Raw genomic sequence first — 18,250 nt, 5'->3', positions numbered from 1 at the left:
GTCCCCCACCCTGCATCCTCAAGCTACAGAAGAGTCAATAAAGAAATAACAAGCTCTCCAGAGAGATTTCAGAAGACCAACAGGTATAAAATGAGGAAGAGTGCAAAGAAGAATTTACCCCCACTACATCAGAAAAAACAGGTCTCGTAGACTAGCTGATCGAATGAAATGCCAACGATGAAAACACACAAATTAGTGTAAATTAAAACACAAATAATATGTAAAGGCAAAGAGCCCAGCATTTACCTTGTTCCTCTTACATAACTTTATTTCCAGAAAACCAAATATTCGATGAGAGCAAGTTCTTTCTAAGAAGGTTTCTAGCTAACAAATATAGAATAAATGACGATTTGGGGCAGTGACCCTAGGTGGTGGCTAAAACCATCGGTGAGAGGCCCTGAGGAGCTCTTTTCTGGGCAGGCTGACAACATATGAACCCCGAGCAACCGTAACCTCACAACGAGACAAACAACGAGAATGTCATCTGGGTCCAGGTGTGAGAAACAGGAAGTACAACGCGTCACCTATGAACTATTCACATGGAACGTGAATCTAATCAAGCCGGTAAATCTACCTGTACACTGGTAAGACATATGGATGATAGCAAAATATGAAATGATACCATGAGAAAGCAAATCAGCCAAGTCCAGAACAGGGGACATTCCACAAGACAAATGACCTTTCAATAAAGTGTTTTTTTAAAGAGGGGAGAAGACGGCCTAGTCAAGTCTAAAAGAATATTAAGACATAAAAATCAAGTGAGGACTTCAGCTGGATCTGGATTCAAATACATCAATTACACAAAGATACTTTTAAAGATAACTGGGCAAACATGCATGCAGACTGGGTGTTAGATACTCCAGTATGATTTAATTTTGTGTGAGATGGCACTGTGGTTACATCTTTGGTTTAAATGTTTTAAACAGTTAGAGATGCATATTAAGGTACTGACAGGTGAAAACAATTTGTCTGCTTTAAAAATACTCCAGAAAAAGTAGCCTGAATGTACTTCAAATAAGATTGGTAACACATTAATAACAGAAGCTGGGTGATGGGGACACAAGATTTGTTATTCTATTTATTTCTGTGTTTGTTATTTTATACAGAATTTGTTTCAGAATAACAAAAACAAAAGGGCAACTGACATGTAAAAGACGCATGAAGAAACACAACTGCACAAGCACAACTGAAAGTTTTCTAGAATGTTTTCCAAATTAAGTTGCCTTGATATGACCCTATAAACAGAGAAACAAAGAACCAAGTTACACAGGATTTAAGGTGGAAAAAAAAGCAGAAAGAAGTAGGGATTCAATAAATTTCAATATACACGAAGGCATGATCTTTGGCAACACACTCTACCTCTCAAGTCATTTCCTCATGTTAATGTAGGGTTAACTCCAACCTCACAATATTATGAACAATTTAAATTAAATAAAATTGAAGTGCTCTTCTCATTTCATTCACTAATCCAAAAACTATTTAGTAAACAGCTATCATGTACCATGCAGCACATACATAATAAACATAAGGTAGTTTTACCGTAAGTGATTAAAAATGGATCAAAATGAGTAATCAAATTCCAGTTCAATCTAATTTAAACTTACCATAAGGACTAAAAAAGTCACATGTTTTAAGTGAGGCTTCATAATTAGTAACAAGCTCCTGGATTATGGAAATCTGTTAAAGAAACATAGTTTTAAATTTTTAAATACATTTTATTCAAGGTATTTATATTTATTATCGATTAAATTAGATTTGGAAACAATACACAGTTTATTTCAAGACTATGCATTAACTAAACTACTAGGGTGTGTGCTCCCCTTGCCGTGGGGGAAAGGGGAGAACACAGAAAATATATGGATCTCTATTAATAATAAAACAGAATCTCATTCATTTCTCATCTCAATAAGTAGTTTCAGGTTTTGAAGAACAAATTATCACTAGTTACTACAAAAACTGTTTTTGACAATAAACACATATGTATATTTTATTATTAACAATTTATTTGTGAAGTTGTAAGCCGTTATATATTCAGATTTACTAAAATGTCACTCATTACAAAAGTCACATGAAATGATGCAAATTATACAATGAGCTGATAGAAGAAGTAAACTCCTAACTAGATGTTTAAACTACCTTTGTTTTTAGTGATCATTCTGATAAAGATTTGAACTTCAATGCTATATTCAGGTCGGACTGAAATATTATAAACTGCACAGTAAATGTGCTATGCCTGAAAGTGCCAAACAAAAAGCGATGTGAATTAGAAGTGGCAGCAGGAAGAAAAAAAGCAGCTTATGAGTACAGTTGGTATTAAATGCCTGTTGATGTTAATTGTTCAGAATGAGTTGGAAAACATAACCACCTTGTTTGTAAACTTCAAAAAAACAAAGGTCAAAAGTGAAGAAAAGCCATTAAAACTTTTAACATTATCTGACCAATGTGGCATTATTTTAATAATGATAAATTTGAAAGTTTTCTAATTTTATAAAGTGGGATGCTACTAATACCACCAGAGAAAAGGAACATACTCCACAGCGGAACAATAGTAATAAGCCATTAATTGTCACAAGTGACAGTTTAGGAGGCACAAACTTATCACTCCCTTGTGTGGCATTAAGCAATCTATTTAAAAATACAAATTTCCAAATCGAGTTCCCAAAGAATCTTAAAGAGCTCTTGAAATTTTAAAGTTCTGTTTGATTTGGGGTGAGGGTGGGGTATTACAGAAGGACAAACTAGCCAGTCAACCAGCCTCTCACTCGGAAATCTTACCTATCTATATTTCAGGGTTCTGTATGCCTTATCATCTCTAATACCAAATGCTATAAATTAATTATATCATTAAATAAACTGTGATTTCCTTTTTTTCAAGTTTGTAAACATTTATTACAATCTAAAATTAAGCAGATATAAAATTAACAAGGAGACTTATTCTGTTTATCAATCAGTTAGCATGCCTACAAAAAAATGAAAAAGATATGAAAAGTATAAGTGAAATTTAAAACGACTCTGATTTGCTTATTATTACCAGTAGCCCTGGTAAAAAGGCAGAAAAGTGAGAATTTGTACTACACAATTATAGATTTTCCTACCCAAATTCACTTATCTACCTACTACTAAAATAATGATTACTGATTACTATTTTGTTAAAACTGAAACTTTACACACTTTTATTTTCAGAAAAACAATTATATTTCTTTTCTTTCCTTAGGCCTCTTTACAAACTAACCAAAATTCACTATAGTTCCACTGTCGCTAAAGAGCAGACCATGTAGCACAAAGTCCTAAACAAATTTTGGTATATGGCTACAAAAGAAACCTCTTCATTCTTTCCATGGAATAATAAGACGGTATGATTTAATTAGCTTAATTTTGAATCCAAATTAGCACCTTACCCCCCCAAAAATCACATGGTATAGTGTCCAAGAAGCCACTGATTATCCCATAGACACCAGTCAAAAATGAAACCCAAAAAAAAGACCAAACTAAAACACTGCTCAGACCTACATGTTATCTTTCAGATATGATGTTACATCATATGGCATAATTCGCGAAGATAGAAAGGCAATAGGGAAATAGGTGGGACTACATATTAACAGTGGAGAAAATGTCTAAGTAACACAAAAAAAACAGAATTTATATGATTTCACTAAAACATGTATGTATAGATACATTCTCAATGAAAACATAACCAAATTGATTAGGGTAGTAGAATATGGGTACATTCTTTTGAAACAACAATATTGCTGTTTTAATAAAACTTTTGACACAAAGATTTTTTAAAAATTATTCTTAAAATCTGAATAGACCTATAACTAACAAGGAGATTGAATCAGTAATCAAAAATCAACAAAGAAAAGCCCTAGACCCAAAGGCTTCACTGGTGAATTCCACCAAACACTTCTAAACTCATACGAAGAGGCCAGCATTACTCTGACACCAAAGCCAGATAAAGACACAACACAAACACTACTGATCAATCAGTATCCCTCATGAACATGGATGCAAAATACCTCAACAAAATACTAGCAAATCGAATTCAGCAGCACATGAAATGGTTTGTACACCATAACCAAGTGGGCTTTATTCCTGGAATGCAAGGATGGTTCAACATACAAAAATTGATCAATGTAATAGGCCACATCAACAAAAGGGGGGGGAAAAACCACATGATCATCTCAACTGATGCAGAAAAAGCATGACAAAATTCAACACCGTTTCATTATAAAAAGTCAACAAACTAGGAATAGAAGAAAATTACCTCAACATAATGAATGCCATATATGAAAAACCTACAGTGAACAGCATACTGAAAGGTTAAAGACTGAAAGCATTTCCACTAAGATGAAGAACAAGGCCAGGATGCCTGCTTTCATCACTTCTATTCAACACAGTACTGGAAGTTCTAACCAAAGCAATTATGCAAGAAAAAAAAAGGCATTTAAATTAGAAAGGAAGAAGTAAAAATACCTGTTTTTAGATGGCATCTTACTTGTAGAAAACCCTAATGATTCCACACAAAAACCTGTTAAATGAACTAAGCAAAGTAGCAAGATACAAAGTCAACACACAAAAATCAGTTGTATTTCTATATAAAAACAACAATCTGAAAAGGAAATTACAAAAACAATTCCATTCAGAAGAGCATCAAAAAGAACAAAATACTTAGGAATTAACTAACCAAGAAAGTTATAGACTTGTACCAGAAAACTAAGAAACAATGCTAAAAGAAATTAAAGACAAATCCACGTTCATGGATTGAAAGACTTAATATTATTAAAATGTCAATACTACCCAAAGAGATCTACAGAGTCAATGCTGTCAAAATCAAATCCCAGTAACTTTTTTAGTAGAAATAAAAAAGCCAATTCTAAAAAATCACATGGAATCTCAAGGGACCCCAAATAGCCAAAACAATCTTGAAAAAGAATAAAACCAGAGGACCCACACTCCTGATTACAAAACTTAGTGTAAAGCTACAGTAATCAAAACAGTTTGGTATTTGCACAAAGACTGACATAGAAACTAATGGAATAAAATAGAGAGTCCAGAAATAAGCCCTTGTATATATGGCCAAAGGATTTTTGACAAGGGTGCGAAAATCATTCAATAAGGACATTCTTTTCAACAAATGGTACTAGGCAAACTGGATATCCACATGTAAAAGAATGAATCTAGACTCTCACCTAATACCATATACAAAAATGAACTCAAAATGGGTCAAGGACCTAAATTTAAGACCTAAAACAAAAAAACTCTTAGAAGAAAACACAGGACAAAAGCCTCACAACATTGAATTTGGCAATGCTTTCTTGTATATAACACCAATGGGACTGGTAACAACAACAAAAAGCCAAGCTGGATTTCACGAAAATTTACAAATTTTGTGCATCAAAAAACACTCATTACCCACAGTAAAAAGGCAACCCACAGAATGGGAGAAAATATTTGCAAATCGTGTATCTGATAAGGGATTAATATCCAGAATACACAGACAACTCCTAAAACTCAAAAACACCAAAAAATTCAATAATGAGCCAAGTACTTGAATAGACACTTCTCCAAAAAATATATACGAATAACCAATAAGCACATGAAAAGCTGCACAGCGTTACTAATCATGCAAATGAAAACCACAATGAGATACAACCTCATAACCAGGAAGATGGCTATTATCACAAAAATTTTTTTAAAAAGAAAACTGTTGAAGAGGATGTAAAGAAATTGGAACCTTGTACATACACTATTAGTAGGAATGCAAAATGGTACAGCTGCTATGGAAAACATTATGGCAGTTCCTGAAAAAATTAAAAACAGAATTACCAAAAGAGCCAGCAATTCCATCTCTGGGTATGTACCCACCAGATTAAAAGCAGGGTCTCAAAGACGTATTTGTACACCCATGTTCATAACAGAATTATTCACAATAGTAAAAACATGGAAGCAACCAAAGTGTAACAATGAATGAATAGATAAGCAAAATGTGGTATATACATAAAATGGAATATTTTTCAGCCTTAAAAAGGAAAAAAATCTTGCAATATGCTACAACATGGATGAACCTTGAGGACATCATGCTAAGTGAAATAAGCCAGTCACTATGTGATTCCACTTATATGAGGTACTTAACAGTACTTAAAATCATAAAGACAAAGTATAATGATGGCTGTCGGGGGCTGGGAGAGAAGATAGTGTTTAAAGGGTTTAGAGTGTCAGTTCTACAAGATGGACAGATGGTAGTACTGGTTGCACAAAAATGTGAATGTATTTAATACTACTGAACTACACGTTTAAAATTGGTTACACAGTAGACTTGTTAGGGTTATTACTTTGTAAGGTATGTAAATATCTAATCAGTTATTTTGTACACATGAAATAAAAAAGGTTACAATAGTAAATTTTATGTTAAATGTATTTTACCACAATAATTTAAAACATACAGTGGTTCTGAAAGTGTGATTCTCCTATCATTAACATCATCAACACTAGCAAGCATCACCTGGTAATTTGTCAGAGATGCAAATTTTTGGACCAAACCCCAGATTTACAGAACCAGAAACTCTGGGGCCCACCAATCTGCTTTTAGCAAGCCCTCTAGTTAATTCTGATACCCACTAGAGCTTAAGACTGAGTTGAAAAAGACTACTGTTATAAAGCAAAATTAAAGAGACTACTGTTATAAAGCAAAATTAAAGATAATAGACATTTTAACCCACCATGATCAATACTACCCCATCACTCACTTAAAATACCTGCCACTTAAAAGACTTTCTAGACTTTGAACAGTACTCAAGTTGTTCAATTTGTAGAGCCAAATATTTTTTTATGAACTTACAGTGCCATCTACTGGCAATTGCAAAAAGTGCAGGTAGGGCAAATCTTAAGGGTATTATATATCTTTGCCTCTCTAAGAGTGAAACATGTTTATAGTCAGTTCAAAAAATAAAAAAAAACAAGCAGAGAAATGCAAATAAAAACCACAATGAGATATCACCTCACCCCAGTCACAATGGCTATCATCAACAAGACAAACAGTAACAAGTGTTCGAGAGGCTGTGGAGAAAAAGGAACCCTCATACACCGTTGGTGGGAATGCAGACTGGTGCAGCCGTTATGGAAGGCAGTGTGGAGGGTCCTCAAAAAATTACGAATAGAATTACCATATGACGCAGCATATGACCCAAAAAATCTGAAAACATTTATACGTAAAGACATATGTGCTCCGATGTTCATTGCAGCTTTATTTACAGTGGCCAAGACATGGAAACAACCAAAATGTCCTTCGACAGATGAATGGATAAAGAAGTTGTGGTATATATACACAATGGAATACTATTCGGCTATAAGAAAAGGTGAAACAGTATCATTTGCGACAACATGGATGGATCTTGAGATTATAATGCTAAGCAAAATAAGTCAGACAGAAAAAGCAGAGAACCATATGATTTCACTGATACGTGGTATATAAAACTGAAAACAACAAAAGAACAAGACAAACAAATGAAGGAACAAAAACTCATAGACATAGACAATAGTTTAGTAGTTACCAGAGGATAAGGGGGTTGGGGGATTCTAGAAGAGGGGTAAATGGGGTCAAATATATGGTGAAGGAAGAAGAACTGACTCTAGGTGGTGAACACACAATGTGAGATATAGATGATGTATTATAGAATTGTACACCTGAAATCTATATAACTTTACTAACAACTGTCTCCCCAATAAACTTTAATTTAAAAAATTAAAAAGTGCAACAAAACACACTAAAGTTAATATAATTCTTCATAAAGGAGTATAAACACTACTAAATAAAATAAATCTTCAGCTTCAGAACTTCAAAACAAGACCCCAATTGAGGAAAATCAACATAATGGAAAGCCCATATGAAATCTCCGTAAATAAAAAAACTGCAAACACTGGATAGGCTCATTAATACCAGCATGGGCCAGGGAGCTGTGTCCTACACAACTAGACTGAGAAACAACAACTTGAAACAGAGTTGGGGGGAGGGGACGGAAGAAAGGAGGGGAAAATGCAAATTCCATGCTTTACAAAATACCAACAAATGTTTAACACCTTTATGTGTAATTTTGGATCAATACTGAAGGGATTTGGGGGGGGGGGGGGAGAAGCCTAAGCCCCTTGTGAAAACTTGAGAAAGCCAGTGAAAGCGAGAACCAAATTCTTTAAAAACCACTCTATTCAGTAGATGTTGCAAGAATGTGTTCCAAAAGCAGTATTCTAATTCACGTACATAAGTTCTTTATTATTTCTGACTTTTACTTCACCTTTCTTCTCTGTCACATTTGCCAAGAAGAAAAAGGAACTGTGGCAAATGTGGATTTAAATAACCCAAAGAAATTACTGGTAGGCACTTCTTACATGTTTTCCTAAGAGTGACTATCAAAAAAAAAAAAAAAAAAGACAGCAGTACCATTACAGTCAAATAAAGCATAAAGAACTGTAAATTTTTTAATGTAAATGACACTTTTTATTAATCAGGTATTAGATACTATCAGTTGTCTCCTTTAGTCTGTGAAACCTGCTGCCCTGAGGAAGAAAGTGCCCATCAGTTATACCTATCATTGACCTTGTTTTCAATAGCTTATTATTCACAATATTTGTTAACTTACAAATAATTAGGGGTAAAAGCTAAATAAACAAAATGATAAGAGGTTTAACTAAAAATATTTTGGCATTTCTAATAAAATCTTTTCCTTATCCATTAGTATCTTTCAAAAACTGATTATAGAAAAGAACACAAAATTGTAGAGATTTTATTATTTTTTAATTTTATTAATTTATTATTAAGCAGGTTTGGAAAGAGAATTATAAATTGTTTTCTATTAACTTTTAATTTTCTAATTATCTTTCTAACTTAAGACCAAGTGCCTCATTTCTAATTTCAAAAAACAGAAAAGTATTATTCTCTTTATTCAAGAACTAGATAAAACTATCTTTATTAAGATGTAGCCTTATTAGTTAAAACTAATAGTACCAAATGGCATTTTAATGTTGTACTAAATTATCCACACTTCAACTTTAAAAGCATGCATAACAAATTTAAAAATCCACAATCATACTATAACAGATAATCACGAAATAGTTAAATACAGACCTCTGGTCAAAGTTTGTCAAAGTTTATATGTCAAAGTTTATAGAAAAGTATACCCGTTAAAAACAACTTCTATCATCTTAGTGTTTTTATAAAGCTTTTACAGACTGACATTCACTTTGACAGTACTTACACTATACGCACATAATTTCAGTTCATCTAATATTAGACTAAAGTGAGTAACATTACTAGAACAGAGAAGATGATTAAATCATAGCGTATTATTTACACGGAAGTCTTTCTATAATAAAGTTAGTAAAAAAACTACAGCAAAACTGAATGAAGACAAAATTTTACCTTTTCTGTATTGTAATATAAAGATTTCAAAGTAGTAAACAAGGGTGGGCAGCCTTTACTGAAGTGAACCCTCAGGAACTTATCCATTAGTTCTCTAAATTTGTCACCTAGAAACAAAAGTGTACTTTGTTAGACTTTGATTAATGCAAAGAGTTCTCAAAATGATTTTATAGATAAAAACTCACTCAGAAACAATTGTCCCCCCCTCCAATTTTTAAACCCAAAAAGTCTGTCAACATTATTTGCTCGTTACCACCAAAAAGCCTAACACCAAATATCTCAATTTGCAACTACATTTTTTTCCTAGATCTAGGTTCAAACTATCTTCAAGGAACACATCCAAAGATAGGTAAACAAAATGACTATGCAGCTTTGAGTAAAAGTAACCTACTATCCATTCTGAATATAGTCTCTATAGCAAATGTCCTTCCTAATCTCACTGACCACTACGGACGTAGTCCTACTACCTGCAGACACTCATAAAGCACTCTGCAGACTGTAAAGATTCTACTATAACCAACACTACATTCATGTAGCAGCCAAAAATATTTTTAAACATAAAGCAGTATTTACAAATGTTTTCCTAATCAACTAGTGATTTATTTCTTCATTCATTCCACAATCATCGACCAAGCACGTACTATGTGCCAGGTAGTGTTCCCAATACTGGGGATATAGCAGTGATTAAAACAAAAAAAAAATCACGGAACTTAACGTTCCGGGTGAGAAAGACAGTAAGAACGTATGTTAGACATTAGACTGAGCCTTGGCACATTCTAACATGAGAATTAAAATAAACACCCTATTTGCAACATCAAGTAAATAATTCTATTTCCAAACTCTTACCAAAAAATTTTGGTATCACTTTTTAAAAGCTGAAAAAATTTTAATTTTAAATACAATGGTTCTAAACTCAGACGTGAACTTTTTGAAAGGGTTAATATATGAGGACATGGATTTGTCCACTCATTTGGATAAAAAAGATATATGTCATGAATGATTTAACCTAAAGTAAGATTAAGAAAATGAACTCTTATGGTTTCTTTAGGAATCACAAGACTTTATTAAAAAACACAACAACCCAAAGTGGTCATTTTTATTTATTTTTATGTTTTGAACCTTGTTGAACAAAATATGCATACTTAATTGATGTCATAAAAAAAGAGAAATCTAAATTTTATTGAGCGGAAAACTTATCAAATATAAAAACACATAAAACATCTGTTAACTCAATTTACTATAAAGACTGTTTTCAGGTAATCACTAATCTTTTATTAGATCATATACAAAGGATAGGTCTTTTGAACATCAGATTACCAAGACAACACAAAATTTCTCTTTGGGTAAAATATACATCATTACTTCCTTAAAAATTAAAAGTGATTTCAGAGACCCACTGTTTCCAGCACGTCCTCTGATGCAAAGTAAAAGTTAACAATACTCTGGTAGACAGTAAGAGATCTTGCTGCTTACAGGAACGCATAAACCTTCATTTATTTTGTATGACTTGCACAAATAAGTTGTGCACTAAAAACTTCACTTTCTCTGCTGTAAGATGAGGGTAACACAACTCGCCTCAGGAGTACTCCTGTATGGCTCACACAAGATGGGAAGTACAGAGGAGTAAGTAATGTGTCTGGCACACAGTAACCACTCAATAAATGTTGTCTATCACTATAAGTCTTGATAACTGACAGCTATTGTATAAAAATCTTTTCCTACCATCCACTGGAAAAACAAGCACTTTAACTTCATGTCAGAGGCGACTCTAAATTCAACTTCTTGGTCAAATTTCTGTCCATTCAGATCACGCCAGTAGATTTTATTTTAAAAGACTATAACATACTCAACTCTCAATTATCCACAATGCCTTGAAAGCCTCTTTTCCCATTAAACTGTCATTTACACTGTGCAGCTATGAGAAAAAAATAAGGAAGCTCTCATGTGCTGAAATAGGACCAAACTCCATACACAGAGTTAAGTGGGGGGGAAAAAAAAGGTACAAAACAATCTATGCCAGCACTTTTGTACAAAAGAGGGAGAAACAGGAAAGCTATGCACAAACTCATCACACATATTTTTGCTTATATATGCACAGTGTATTTCTGGATACACCATCTAGTGGTAACAATGGCTGCCTCCAGGGAAGTAAACTTGGTGGCCTGGGAACAGAAACAGAAAAAAATTTTTCACTTAGAAACTTTTTTAGGGGGTGGCCGGTTAGCTCAGTTGGTTAGAGCGTGGTGCTGATAACACCAAGGTAGCCGGTTCGATCCCCACACGGGCCACTGTGAGCAGCACCCTCCTTAAAAAAACAAAAAAACAAAAAAATCTTTTTTGTATAAATGTATTATCTGAATAAGAAGCCTACACACAGCTAGTCAACTGCTCGGTCACATACTATATCCAAAAATTACTATTTACCCATCTTATAATATTGCTTTAGGTATAAGAAAAACCTTTTCATAAAAACAAATAATTTCTTTTCTTCCCAGTTATTTTAAAATAATTCTTTAGTACTCCCACAGTCTTTCCTTTGGGGGGAAAAAAACCCATCAATCATTAAGTGCCTGTCTAGCATTAAAGCTTACAAACAGGCTATCTGACTACAGAGATGCTATGCTAATTCTCTCTAGATGGGTAGCATAGATTCACATAAAAACTGATGTCCCCAAAACCACTGCTAAAATAATTAACATAAACAACAAGATCAGACTGTGTGATTCACTGGAAATTCATTGTAAATAATGGAGCATGTTTTTCAAATCAAAAAAGAAGTTATAATTACATGACCTGATAGAGGTGTTAGCTAAGACTACAGTGTAATATTATATTACAATATATAAATGTATTAAATCAATATTCTACACCTTAAACTTACACAATGTTATGTATCAATTATATCTGAAAATAAATAATTCAATGGAACGAAAATAATAGAGCAAAATTTCATTAGCATTCTATGTTTAATACTCTGGATTACTCCCCCCTCTCTTCCAGAACCTTAGCCAGTGTAGACCAATAGAACACGATGAATTATACTAATTATTTTGAAAAGTAGCTATATCCTCCATTATTTTTACAGTGCTTAAAATTTTAGACTCTTAGAGGATCCCCCCAGGACTTCTGTGTTCCCTACTAAGTATTAAGCCTTTTTATTTAAAAACTGGAAAGCCTTTTCCAAAAATTTTCTCAAATTCCTTGCATTCTCAAATTCAATCATGTTTTTGGAAAAGCTCTTACTTGCTTTTGATATGCTGAGATACCTTTTTTATTTCACATAAAAATACTTCCAGAGAGGCAAAAATACTTCATGAAGTATTCAGCTTTTGCACAGGTACAATTAAATCTTTGAACAATTGTATGTTCGCTGAACATATAATGAGTGAACAATCACATGTTCACTGGAGCTTTGTAAATACGTGTATGTTAGAGCCTCACAGTGACGATAACCTGGAAGCCCATGCTATCTTGTAGAGAGACCCTTACAGTATTTCAAAGGCAGAATGTCCCAGGATACAGGATGACTCCACTTTAACCTAAATCATACTTCACAATCAATAGTTGATTCCAGACTATCTTTCAATAAAATTGTTTCCTATCATGTACTGAGAGCTTTTAGCAAACTTTATTGACTATGAAAATAAATCTAGTAAATTTGAAGCCCCATGTTCCATAAAGGAATAATAAAACTAAGAACTCTTGTTTGTAATCTTAAAATTAAAGAAGTTTTCTTTTTTTCCCTAAGAGGCACATGAATGCATCTGAAAGCTCCAAACTAAGAGAATATGTCCACTCACACTGTGGAACACAAGACATACCTTGAAACTGACTTAAAAAAGAGAAGCCAGACACAAAAGGCTACCTATAGTTTAATCCCATTAACATGAAATGTTCAAAACAGGCAAATATATAAATAAAGACAGTAGATTAGTGATTGCCAGATCGGGGGTTGGGGGGCTAGGGGTTGCAGGGGTGGGAGTGACTGTTAATGGGTACAGGTTTCTTTCCAGAGTGATGAAAATTTTCTAAAACCAGATATTGATGACAGTTGTACAACTCCATGAATATACTAAAACATTGAGTTACACACTTTAAAAAGTGAATTTTATAGTATGTGAATTACATTTCAAAAACCTGTTATATTTTTTAAAAAGGAGATGTAGAAATGTGAGCCCAAGCATCTTCCATAAAACACTTTGACCCGGAAAATGCTCCTCCCTACACAGTATATTCCATCTTGGACATTCACAATGAATGTATTAAAGTTCTAGGAAGTCCTGTTTGTTTACCCCAAACTTCCCCAAGCTCACTTGACTGAAGAACACCAGCTCCCTCCCCACCAAGCCTATTAATATCCACTTGGATGTAATGTGCCCTGGAAAACGTTAGGGAAATCTGCTCTGAGTATTTCACAAATACAAAACAAAAAAGTGAGGATCAGAAGAGTATTACTCATCATCTGTGGAACTGAAATGTACTCGTGGAAAATGAATTCAAATAAATTCCCATTGGTTTACTGTTTAAACTAATACATTTCTAAGAGGTATTTCATATATTTTTTTAAGTCAACTAAAATACTTTTAATTTCTATGAATGTTTTGATAAAAAGTATAGCCTAATTATTTAAACAAATGCACTACCTCCTTATCCCATGCCTAGAATAGATCTTTTAAAGTTGTATTAGCTTTCTAGGGTATGATTTTTATCAAAAGACATGCCCAAAGTCCCAAGAAATGATTCATAACCTAGAACCCTCAATTGAAAATGAAGACGACTAAGAAAAGTGGCAGGGAGCATCTGCGATCTCGCTCCCCGGCATATGTCGTCAGTTTGGGCTCAAATAAACTCTTACAAAAATTCTAAAAAAAAAAAAAAGAAAGAAAGAAAAGCACAATTATCTATAAAATCATCAACAAAGATATTAACTACCTGAAAAACTAATGTACTCTTTACCTCCTCTACAGCCCAAAAGTGAATGAGTTCGGCTACATGCAACAACTTGGATCACAGTCATTAATACACCTTTGTTCAATTAAAGCCAATCACAGAATACATACCATATATTCATTCCAATTTACATAAAGGACAAAAGTAGGGTTCTTTTGTTCTGGTTTCTAGGGATATAAAATACACGGAGCTCTATAAAAACAATGGCATGATTGTTTCTTCAGGAAAGTGGTCATCTCTGAGGACAGAGCGCCTTGAACAGAAGTGGAGGTGTTCTCACCTTGAACATAGCAGTGGGCACAAGTGCTCACAACTCTTTCTTTGAATATATGCTCTAAAAAGATCTAAAACTTCTACCACTTAAATCACAATACCTCATATAAAATTTATCATTAATTCTAGGGCATATAACTTACCTTCTAAATATGGTGTTAATTTTTAAAGTCACATAAGAAAAACAATTCCATATAAACAATTTCTGATCCTTAAAACCAACATATAGTTGTACACTGAATGCTCTTATTAACACATGCAGAATTCATTCATAACTGACCCTTCCCACCCCCAAGACTGGTACTGAAGTAAACTCTGCACCAGACACAAGTTTTTAAAATATAAATGGTGTTGAGTCATTTTTTACAAATAATTATTAGTGTTACAAAAGATATCCTAATATTACCTGGGACAAGATTCAAAGGTAATCTCCTAGGTGAAATGGCTCTGGGGTGCTGCTTACTAATTTCTTCATAAAGCTGAAGCCTCTCTTCTAAAGTGCCTGTTATCAGTAAACACGTGTGAGAGTCAAAGCATCAAAACTTTTACCTATGATAAAACACTAATAAACTTTAAACATTATAAGAAAAATTGCATTAGCTATATTAGAGCAGCTCAATTTTTGTAAGAATGACATTTAAAAGTCTGGTAGTGAAATAATATAATCAGTAAATCACCATTTTAAACCCAATCTCTGGAGAAACCCCAATTTTTTTTATTACAACAGATTCTATATACCCAACTCAAATCAGACACACACAAGACACTGACACGATACACTGCATTTCTCTTATATTCCTTAGCACACAACCCATGAAAAAGAAAATGTTCCCTTATAACATCTTACATAAACCCTCTAACTCAATGAAGCCTACATACTCATATATCCCCACAGAAGTCTAAAACACCCATTGATTAGGCTTAGAGAAGCAACAATATTAAGATCCTGAACGCAAATGTTTTATATTTAAAAACATGAACTAAATTTCTGAGGTAGCTTTCACACTTAAAATCTTCAATGAAACTCCATTATAAAGAACCCCATTAGTACAGATTATGTTTAAAGTAGCAAGCATTCTGCCAAATATAATGATATAAAATATACTTGTAACTGAAAGTTGTATCTTCCCTCCCAAGACCAATCTAATTTTATAGTGCTACACAGAGGCTCTACATATAAACCATATGATACTTTGCAATAACAATTTACAGAGTAGAATCTGGGTCTAGTTCATTATTCTAAAATAATATTCTGCATAATTTATGAAAAGAGACTGCATGCATTGTTTTATATAATAAGACAACTTAGAACAGAATTTTCAGAAAAAGCAAACAAACCTGTTTTAAAATTATAAGATCTAAGATTTAATTCAGACCACAAAAACACAATTATTTTAAGAATAACCCTTGGTGCTAGTAATTAAGGTGTTGCCACATTAAGTGTAGTGTTCACTACCAAGATTATAAACACTGCATTTGTTTGATTTTGTTTAGACTCCTTCCTTCCCCCAAGAGTATGTTTTGGAGCTCCAACGTGGTTGGATTTTTAAAACTGGAATATGTGAAAAATAGTTTTCACAATCTGTTAACAATTTGGAGACTTCATGAAATATTAAGGACCCTTATACTAAAATTCACATGAAGGCTATTACATATTTTTTTTTAAAGGAGTTCTATATTTATGCCTAATGGTAGAGAATGACAGGCTGTAGTATAAAAAAATTTTTCCACTGCCCCAGATATAACATCTTATAAATGTAGTTAAGTTAACATTAAGACAAAACCAAACCATTTCAATGCCTTATTTCAAGTCACAAGTTGGAGCTCCAGAACTTACCATGGGGGAGAAAAGGTCCTAAGGAACCTAAAAAGATAAAGTAATGATTAGTTTTGTAACCAATACATTTTATATTAAGCATGGATCCTGACATACGGAGTATATTACATTCATTTTACTAAAACATGTAAACATCTGTTTTATTAACTATGTCACTGATAGTCTAAAGAGAAATCAGTTATTTCACATTTCCAACTTTCAGACATATGACTTCTGTCTCTTTTAAGAAATATATGTATGTACAGATAGATAGATCTAATCGATGTTTAAATTTTCATTGTTTTCTTAAAAACATTAAGGAAATAAAAACTTTAATAATGTGACATTAAATTTTTGATACAAACAGAAAACCTGGATTAATTTATAATAGTGATTAGGATAAACAGATTTTTTTCATAGTTCATACTACTATAAATATGGGTAGCTACCTATTTATAGTACTTACTAAATTTAAAAATCCTGATGTTTCAACACCACTGAGCCATAGTTTCATAATTATTTCAGGTATATATTTATCCATAAGTAACTATGATTTTAGGAATATTAACTGCTGCTAACATTTAATTATAAAAATATTAGGGAAAATTTGGAATACTTTTCTAGATTTATGAAAAGGGTCAAGCTTATCTAATTTCAAAGGATGTATAACAACTTGTTCTACACAAATTAACCTAGTTTGAAATTAAGAGGACCGTTTTTATGCCAATGCTACATACGATATACCCTCGGCAAAATTTCTTTGGCCCAATTCTTAGGTTTAGAGGTTGAGGACAACAGACCTCTAATTCTTTAAAAATATTAAATAATTATGACATCATTATCCCAAAAAGGGCACGCTCATTTTCTACATTAACATGGGGATATCTTCTAGTTAGTCTACACTGGTAATATTTTAATGGGTGAAGGAACTTAAAATCATTTGTAAGAATTTCTCACTTACATATAAATATTTTAATTCATTTTCACTGCCACGTTTAACCTATAATATTCTAAACGGAAAAATTCTAACGCTAAAAATATTGGTCCTAAAATATCATTACAACTTTACATTTTATTATACTTCAAACACTATTTAAAAGAAGTAGAGGAAAAAAATCATTACATACTAAGCTGTAGAGCTTTTTCCAAGCCTTCATAATAATACCAATTTTCTGCATTCCGATCAATCAAGTTTTTGAATACTTCACTGGCTTCTTTTAATCTTCCCAATTTCAACAGCATTTCCCCTAAAATTAAAGTCACATTCAGTTTACTTAAACATTGAAAATCTTTCTGATCTCCGAGATTTCACTAAGCATTATTAGTATCATAGATGTCTATGAAAGACAGAGCTGTATGTGTCTCCCGTGGGGCATGCTGCAGATTATATAACTAAACATAGATTAACAGCTTGCCTTCAGCAATGGACCTTCATTTACATTCTACTATACTAATAATCCTTTTTGGCTCCCTCCAACATCCCAAATATTCATATAGGATATTAATTTGTTAGTACAAATCTTTGCATTATGCATACTTTTATATACCCTTTAAGATAAGTAAAGACTCCCTACACACAGGCAAATAATTCTAATGAAATATCCCTACCTGCAAGATTTGAATGTACTTTTCATGATAAACTCAAACATCATACATCAAACAATTCTTCATTCAATTCTTTTAGTTTCCTTCCTAGGTCACTAAAATTGGGGTTAATACAGTAAAACAGCAACACTAAACACTACTTGACAGCAAGAAACCACACAAACCATGTTCACATGTGAGTCACCTCCAGGGTT

At 33.0% G+C, this 18,250-nt stretch overlaps 1 protein-coding gene across 4 annotated transcripts in view; it reads right to left on the bottom strand.

The window, feature by feature from the left end:
• The window catches only part of NAA16 (N-alpha-acetyltransferase 16, NatA auxiliary subunit), a 56,757-nt gene that overhangs the window by 21,894 nt on the left and 16,613 nt on the right, over positions 1-18,250 (bottom strand). For 2 of the 4 annotated variants that reach the window (XM_081046874.1, XM_081046876.1), the window contains exons 7-11: positions 17,579-17,698; positions 16,473-16,499; positions 15,042-15,137; positions 9,413-9,519; positions 1,605-1,677 (exon numbers count right to left, since the gene is read on the bottom strand). In XM_081046874.1, coding sequence (XP_080903000.1) covers positions 1,605-1,677; positions 9,413-9,519; positions 15,042-15,137; positions 16,473-16,499; positions 17,579-17,698 — 423 coding nt within the window. The remainder of the gene's footprint in view (positions 1-1,604; positions 1,678-9,412; positions 9,520-15,041; positions 15,138-16,472; positions 16,500-17,578; positions 17,699-18,250) is intronic. The other 2 variants (XR_013993237.1, XM_081046875.1) reach the window with 1 other exon arrangement.

The sequence above is a fragment of the Rhinolophus hipposideros genome (genome assembly GCF_964194185.1).
Source record: "Rhinolophus hipposideros genome assembly, chromosome: 4".
Taxonomy (NCBI): Eukaryota; Metazoa; Chordata; class Mammalia; order Chiroptera; family Rhinolophidae; genus Rhinolophus; species Rhinolophus hipposideros.
The sequence above is the reverse complement of the archived record's forward strand: the minus strand, read 5'-3'. Positions and strand labels throughout refer to the sequence as shown.